The sequence below is a fragment of the Sorex fumeus genome, unplaced genomic scaffold (genome assembly GCF_029834395.1).
Source record: "Sorex fumeus unplaced genomic scaffold, SorFum_2.1 ptg000015l, whole genome shotgun sequence".
Lineage (NCBI taxonomy): Eukaryota > Metazoa > Chordata > Mammalia > Eulipotyphla > Soricidae > Sorex > Sorex fumeus.
The window spans coordinates 8,457,354-8,466,175 of NW_026606072.1; the positions used below are offsets into that span (position 1 = coordinate 8,457,354).

General features: G+C 37.5%; 1 protein-coding gene across 1 annotated transcript in view; it reads right to left on the bottom strand.

Moving 5' to 3' along the window:
- Positions 1 to 4,014, bottom strand: part of MROH2B (maestro heat like repeat family member 2B) — an 89,135-nt gene extending 85,121 nt beyond the window's left edge. The window contains exons 1-3 of the mRNA XM_056112021.1: positions 3,885 to 4,014; positions 1,977 to 2,038; positions 897 to 1,007 (exon numbers count right to left, since the gene is read on the bottom strand). Of these exons, the coding sequence (XP_055967996.1) occupies positions 897 to 1,007; positions 1,977 to 2,038; positions 3,885 to 4,014 (303 nt within the window). The remainder of the gene's footprint in view (positions 1 to 896; positions 1,008 to 1,976; positions 2,039 to 3,884) is intronic.
- Positions 4,015 to 8,822: the final 4,808 nt, after the last annotated feature.

Here is an 8,822-nt window from a genome sequence, read left to right on the forward strand (position 1 = left end):
ATGAACTGCTGAGTTGAGATCTAAATTGGAGGCTACCTTGCAGCATTCAACCAATGACAAAACCCTGTTTTGGTTCAGAATTGAGGTCCAACCACTGGCAAAACTTCTTGTCTCTGTGGTTAAGATCCCCAGAGAATTGCATTAAGATTAAAGTTCAAATTGTCTCTGTGAATTTTCTAAAGCTCTTAACTTCTGAAATCAAGCATAGATTGTCAATGTTATTGGCAGAAACAAGTAAAATGATTTCTAGATAAAAATAACCTTATTCTATGACAGAAACGATTTCTGTAAATAATATTTTAGACATAAAATCTGGCATGCATTGTAAAATGTGCACATGAAGAAATGAGAATTAATCTTGGGAGTCAGAAAATAGGGTATTGTTAATAGATAATTTTTTATACTTGAAAAATCTTGGGCTGGTGAGATAGTATAATAGGAAAGGTGCTTGCCTTGCCGTGTAGCTCACCTGGGTTCAGTCATTGGCACCATGTATAGTTCCTCAAGCACTATCAGGAGTGATCCCTGAGTAGAGAGCCAGGAGTAAGACCTGAGCACCTCTGGGTGTGGCCCCAACAACAAAAATATCTCCGACCATCACCAACTTCTGTATCTAAAAGTGGACTGAATGATATTACCTCTAACATCTTTCTTATCTTTGCCTAAGTTTCCTTATCTGTAAAGGAGTAATTGAGAACACTCAGGTTTATGGGTACATTAGATCTATTGCCTGATACATAATTGGTGATATGACTATCCAAGTTATCATAAAGAACAAATAAAAGTGAATTGTTATTCTGTCAACAATATGGGAAAAGCTTATGTTTATCTACATGGTCTAATTGATTCATTAAAAAATGTCCCCTTGCTGATTCATTATCAAGAATCACACTTACGTTGTTATTTCTCATGTCCTTAGAAGAAGAACAAATCAAACGCTGGACAATTGCATCATCCAAGATGTCAGTAGTCTGAATAATGGAAATGAGATGACTATAAATGTCTTCCTGTGAACATATAAGAATTTAAACTGAAATCTGAGTATAAAATGAAAGGAGTCAAATAAAGTCCCAATGATATATTGGAGATATATTGCTTAGTTGTGAAGATATTTTGTTAAGTATCCTGAAACTAAACAGCTCTGCTATTTTAGGAAAACCATGTAACTTTCCTATGCTTCACTTTTATTAGTTGTTAAATGGAAATAGTGATGCTTCTAACCTCATAAAGTTATATGAAGTGAACATAATGCCATGTACTATTGTTTGGAAAGTATTAGTCTTTACTTCCTAGATAAGCGTTCAGTGAAGAGTAGCTAATGTTATTTCGTGAAAGGTTAATAAAGCCTGAAATGCCTTCAAATACCAAAAGGACAGTATTTCAAATTGTGAAATATCATTGCAGATGTGTAGAGGAGATCTTTCTGGCTTTGCATCAGAGTCCTAAAATTATACAGAAGGCTTAGCCCTAGGTTATAAGCCTCTCATCTGCCTCTACTGCATGTTCTTGATTTTTGTTCTTGTTTTTGCTTTATTTCTTTTGTTTTTTTCTTCTTTATTTTTTCCACACCTAGCTGATCTTAGGTCTTACTGCTGACACTGCTCAGGGATTACTCTTGGAGAGGCTTGGGGAAACATAAATAGTGTGGGGGTTGGGGGGGAGAGAATCTGGGTGAGGTGCATGCAAGACAAGTGCTTTATCCATTGTAGTATCTCTCCTGCCCTGCATTTTCTTTTATCAGATTATGGAAAGGATAGCTTCTAGAACTGGGTACTCTGATTTACAGATACTAAATATCATTGTTTAAACATCATAATTACCTCCATTTAAGTACTTTATTTTTCTTGATTGAAAAAGAAGAATGCTGCCTAGGAAGCCAGAAAAAATGTGGGACTTGAGGCAATGAAAGATGTCTATGAAATGTAACAAGTAAACTAGAAAAAGTAAATGGAAATGAGATTTTTCATTTGTCCTACCTTGCTAACATTATCTTCCTTGTTCAGCATGCCAAGGGTGAGGTTAATATCTCCAAAAGTCTCTAAAATGACCACATACAAAAAAAATTAAGTTTGTGCCAACATACCTTTCTTTAATTTGCTAAGAAAGTTACAAGATGGTTTTTCTTTTTTTTCTCTCTCTAAATTTTTTCTCTCTTCTTTCCTTTCCCTCTCTCCTTCTCTCTCTCTCCTCTCCCTTGTCTCTCTCTCTTCCTTAAACTAGCTCTCTGATGACAGGGATTGTGTCTTACTCATATTTCATGTACTTAATTAGTTATCGCAGATGCTCAGTAGCTTTTTTTTTATTGAGAGACAGATAAAAGATGACTGGTTCCTACTGATTTCATCAGTCATGTAGGCATTGCCCTATAGATCCTTTTTAGCATTTTTCAGCTCTCAGGTTCCATGAACTGAATTCTTTTTATATGACTCAAGACCTAGAAGGCCAAAGTGTGGATTTCACTTGTTAATTCCACTCTACCCTCTCATTTTCTTCTTCCATATGTTTAACTCCCTGGTCTTGTCAGGTGACTGCTCTAGTCCATGCTCATGGAAACTGGCTCTTTTCTGATAAGGGTATACACTTTTTTTTTTGACTTGCCCTTTGCAGAATTGTGTACTGGAACACAATTTTTGGGGGAAAATACAACCATCCTCCCCAAACAAAAACTCAAATAGAATCAAAGTCATTGAGCAATTCTAGATCACATGACAAATTGGTAGGAAAGATACTTTTTTTTTGCTTTTTTTTGGTCACACCCAGCGATGCTCAGGGGTTACTCCTGGCTTTGCACTCAGGAATTACTCCTGGTGGTGCTCAGGGGACCATATAGGATGCTGGGAATTGAACCCGGGTTGACCCCGTGCAAGGCAAATGCCCTACCCACTGTGCTATCACTCCAGCCCCGGGAGGTACTTTTTTTAAATAGATTTTTTAAATTGAATCATTGTGAGATAGACCCTTACAAAACTGTTGATGATTCGGTTTCAGTCATACAGTGTTCCAACACCCATCCCTCCACCAGTGTATATTTACTAACACTAGTGTCTCCAGTTTCCCTCACATCACTCACTACCACCACCCCAGCCTGCCCCTATGGTAGGCAGTTTTCTTCTTTCTTCTCTCTCTCTCTCTCTCTCTCTCTCTGTCTGTCTGTCTGTCTTTCCTTTTGGGCACTGTAGTTTGCAATATAGATGCTGAAAGGTTGTCATGTATGTCTCTTCACCTACTTTCAACACTTAGTTCTTTTCTAGCATATCATTTCCAACCATTATTATCATACTGGTCCCTTTTCTATCTTATGGATGGATACTTTTGGAGGCAGTGACTTTTCACATGTCTTCAAATAAGAAACCATGGCATTTAGTAATTTTTGAAAGGCAATCATACTTGGAACTGGGGGAAAATATTTTCAAAGAACTCTTCTAGTATGTGCTTTTAAACAGAAATCTGTCTTTCTTTGTGTCATAATCACTCTCTTCTCAGGAAGATTACACATTTTCAAAAAGGTAAGACGCAATCATCTCCCAATCAGTCTAAAAACTGATTTTTATGATTACTGTGATTTTGTTATTTTTGGAATAATAAGAGAGTAGAGAAAAAAATAATCTTATTTTAACATACTTTTCATATGTTTTAGGGGTACAAGGATCCCATAGTTACATGCATTGTCTCTCATATGCATATGAGACACACAGACACCAAACACCCAAATCCTTTACATCTAATGGTAGTTACCTGGGGGTTCCTCTATGTTCTGAGCCATAGCTTGGCTGTTGCAGGGTCTCTAAGAGACAGCACCTAGGTATCAGGAACTGTAAGGCTATGATATTGAAGAAGCAGGTTCTCACGTTTCACATATACAGTTTACATGAAGGTCTTAGTACTGACTCCTCCTGATCTGCACGGTGATCTGGAAACTTTCAGCAATGGGCTGCTGTTGAGGATGATGATGGGCTTTACCACTACGACATTTTCTTGCTTCTGGACACTTGCTGATGAACAAAATGGCTGCATCGCACTGAATATTGTCCCTTTAATGGAGACCAGTGTATATGAGAAGGAAGAAATTAGAGACTGGATTCAGACTATTTTTGTAGACCAATGGGGATGCTCTGCCTAGACTTGGGTCCATTGATCACAAAACTGGGACTGGTTTTCAGTGGTTACTTTACTGGCCTGATGTTGGTAAAGCCTTTATGGTGATCTTGTTGATTGTTCTACTAGGTAAGTCAGTCACACAAACTGAGCATGCTCAGTGGAGCAGAATGTCTGCCAGGGGGACAGTTGATTGGAATGTCCAACTGACAGCAGCAAAGCAAAGTCTTCTCTGCCTCTTTCCTTATTTTAACAGATGTATTTTCATAGTTTCCTTGGTCTGAATCTTGGTCTTCCTTCAGGAACAGACTTTCTCCCTGATTCAATTCTATTTTCTTATTTAAAAAATTAAAAATAGGATTTCTTGGCTTTAATGCTTTCAACAAATTATTGGAGATATTGGAGACCGAAATATGGTCCCAATGCTCTCCAAAGGCCTAATTTCTATGACTTCATTTCTGAATGAATTGTAGAGACTGTGTATTAAAGTGGCAGATGTTAGAATGGGAGAGTGATCCTAGGCATACATAGGTCTAGATATGATAGAGACTGAAGAGAGAGGCTCATAATAACTCTTAATTGTTGCTGCTTCTCTGGCTATTTTCACATCATTTAAGGAGCTTATTTCATATTCAAAGGTTTAATATTTCCAACTAAGCCTCTAATGAATTCAAATTTATCATTCTATTCATATAAATTTGCTCTGAATCTATATAAAGGTTCTGGGCAGACTGGTGGTAATAATATTGTAAAATCTTAAGCCAATGCACAACTACATGCAAAAGAATGAACTCAGACCTCTGTCTAACACCTAGCACCAAAAGTCAGATCAAAATGAATTAAAGACCTAAATATCAGACCTGCATCCACAAGGTAAATAGAGGAAAATGTGGGCAGAACCATGCATGATATTGAAGCTAAAGGCATCTTCAAGGATAAAACAGCACTGACCAAACAACTGGAAACAAAGAAATTCAAATGGCCAAAAGGCACATGAAAAAATGCTCTACATCTCCAATCATCATTGAGAGGCAAATCAAAACAACAGTGAGGTATCATCTTATACCACAGATGCTGGCACACATCAATAAGAACAAGAACAACCAGTGCCGGGTGAGGATTTGGGGAGAAAGGGACTCTCATTCATTGTTGGTGAGAATACTGACTGGTTCAGCCTTTTTGGAAAATAATATGGACATTCCTCCTAAAACTAGAAATTGAGCTCTTATATAACCCAGCAATACCACTCCTGAGAATGTATCCTGGAGATGCAAAAACAAAACAAAATAAACAAACAAACAAACAAACAAAAAACACAGTAGAAATGACATCTGCACTTGTATTTTTATTGCAGCACTGTTCACAATAGCCAGAATCTGGAAATAACCCGAGTGCCTGAGAACAGATGACTGATTAAAGAAACTTTGGTACACCTACACAATGGAATACTAAGCAGCTGTTAGAAGGGATGAAATTATGATATTTGCATGTAAGGGGATGGACACAGAGAGTATCATGCTAAGTGAAAATAGTCAAAAAGAGAGGGACAGACATAGAATGACTGCACTCATTTGTTGAATATAAAGCAGAATAAGATGAGACTAACACCTAAGGACAGTAGAGATAAGGGCCAGGAAGATCATGCCACAATTTGGAAGCCGGTGCCATGTGCTGGGGGAAAAGACAGTTGGGATGGAGAAGTGACCACTAAGTAAATGATGATTGGAGGAATCGATCGGAATGGGAGATATGTACTAAAAGTAGACTAGAGACTAAATATGATGGCCTCTTAATTTCTGTATTGCAAATCATAATGCCCCAAATTAGAGAGAGCAAGAAGAAATGTGCCTGCCACAGAGGCAGGGAGTGGGATGGGATGGGGTTAGCAGGAGGAACACTGGGAACAATGGTGGTGGAAAATGTGCACTGGTGGAGGGATGGGTGCTTGATCATTATATGACTGACACGTAATCATGAAAATTTGTAACTGTATCTCATGGTGATTCAATAAAATTTACTTTAAAAACTCCTAAGCCAGTGCTCCTATTTCTCTGTATGTGGTTCGTAGCACTTTATAACAGCAATGTCCTGCTGTCTTTATTTAAAATGCTCATTCCAAGGCTCACATCAAACATGGTGAGTTAGGATAAGGGGGGCAAAGGTCAGGGAGAAAACTGAGATATTAAGTATAACCCTAGCAATTTTAAGTTCATTGACATCTGAGAAACACTTGCTGAAATCTATGACCATATTTTCTGTGGATTAATTGAAAAGTGAGCCAACTAATTAAAGGGTGTTTATTGAGGTAATACAGAAACATCCTACTATATTGCAACCTGTTATCTCTATTACTTACTACAGAACAAACCGAAGTGGTGGGCCAGAGAGGTATTGAGGTAATAACTAGGCAGCCTAAAACTCTTAGCATCTACAAGGAAACAAAAGTGTTAGAAATTATGCGCTCTTAGAATCTTAAAAAATAATATGCAGCACATGAAAAAGTTAGATAATTGTTAAAATCAATTTTTTGCTCTTGCAAGTGATGGCAAATGATTTTTTCTGAATGTCTGTACATAAAGATTTTCTTGATTTGATAAAGATTTGAGAAATTGGGAGATGACTGACATATTGACTTTATAATTTATTCATCAGGACAATTAAAACATCTTTTTTGGTCAAATATTCTTTTAGACAAAGCACATTTACCATCTATCTCTCTTTGCATAAAGCAATCTGCAGATAGAGTTTTAAAAATCCCAAATATCAGAAGAGCAAATTTGCTGCTACTTTGCTCCAGTCTTCTGACCTGCTTGTTGCTGTTTTTTTTTCTCCTGCTCTTTTCATTAGGTTAGTACAATGTGGGTTTGATTGCCTTGAAAATTTAAAAGTAGAATAAACACTGATTTTCAAAGTAATTGGATGGCATGAGTATTAACTAATGAACTATTATTTTTAAAAATTTGCTTGTAAAGCAATGTAAATTCAAATTGCTAAAGAGCTAAGTTATCTAACTGGATATGCTGCAACCAAGAAGATATATATTGGTTTGGAAGCCATGCCTGGCTATTTACAGGGGCTATTCCTGGCTCTGTGTTACAATGACCTCTGGGGGTGCTTGGGTCATATATGCTACTGGGGATTGGATAGGGTTGTTGGCATAAGAGACTACTCCTAGTAGTCTTTCTTTCTCTCTGAGCCCCATGTTAAACCAAAAATATTACCAGGTCTCAGAATAAGGAAGAGGGACCATTCTTGTGATGCAAAAGTAAGGAATTTTATTGTTAGCTTGAGCTAGAGTCGAAGTCCACACCAACACAGTGACTTCCAAGACAAGGACCCTGACTCTAGTTTCAGAGGGCATTATATAGCATATGGTTACATTAGCTACTCATTCTTTGCGGTTAACAAAAGACAATTTTTTGCACATGGTGATTGATGGAGCCTGCTTGCTAGGCCTAAGAACTTTCCAGCTGGGGTCAGGTTGGCTATTTATTTTAGTTTGATTTCCAAAAATGGAAACTGTTTCATTTCCAAGAACTGAAACCAAAACCATTCTGAATTTTCTTATTTTGCTCTTGTCATGGCATTGCCATTGCTTACGGTGTGGCTCATTTCTTCACCCAGACAAGAATATTCTCTCTCTCTTTTTGAGTGGTGTGTGGGGGATTTTGGTGAAGATACACTCAGCATTGAATGAAACAAAAGGGTAGAGAAGATAAAACCGGATGCTCAGAATTCAGAAAATCGGATTTCATTGAAGTTGTATGTAAAAAAAATTTATATTATTCTTAGAAAATAAACCTGGCAGCAATGAGTTTAAAAACCAAAACCAGGGGGGTATGGTGCCACCAGCAGGTCAATCTGTACCTGTGAGTAGAATGTATCAGGAGCCTAATGTTGCCTTCCGACTTCCAGATACCCCAAAATTGCTGCTGTGCCTTTGGCCAGACCCTAAAAACTTGGGGCAAAGTTTATCAAGAAAGTAAACAAAAGTAAAGTTAGTTATGTGGGAGACACACCCACAAACCACCTGCAGCTCAGCTATATAATTGGAAGCAAGGTCTCTCTGGTTCCTGATTGAACTGCTTAATGACCGCACAACATCATGTGTTATTCATAACCAGAAATAGAAAGCAAATTGTCTACTGTTAGCTTTTTGGCAGATCTGAGTGTTGGGGTAAATTCCAAATAATAATGTGGGGCTGGTGTCGAAATATTGAATGTAATCAAAGTAGAGAGAGAGTAATGTGGAAATCATCTGCCCCACAGGTAGGAGGAGGGTGTGGGATGGGGCATATACTGGGGTTTTTGGTGATGGAAAATGGGCACTGGTGAATGTACGGGTGTTTCATTGTATGACTGAGACTTAAACCCGAAAGCTTTGTAACTGCTTTCACGGTGATTGAAGAAATAAAATTGTAAATAAATATATATCTAAATTTAAAAAATAAAAATAAATAAAAACCAAAACAAAGTTAAAAGCTTCAGAAATTTGGCACAGGGAATTTTTTCTTCTAACTGCTAATAGCAGGGATTGATCTTGGAAGGATAAAAAGTGGGAATGTCTGTGTCTAGAATGGAAGTTGATTGACACCGAGGACAGAAAAGAAAGGCTAGACTCCTGAAAACACCTCGAAGTCTGAAATAACAATCAAACCTCAATTTGTATTCCTTGATCAATAGTTGGAAATTGTGATTCTGAAACAAATGTAAGCAGTAGTTACTTT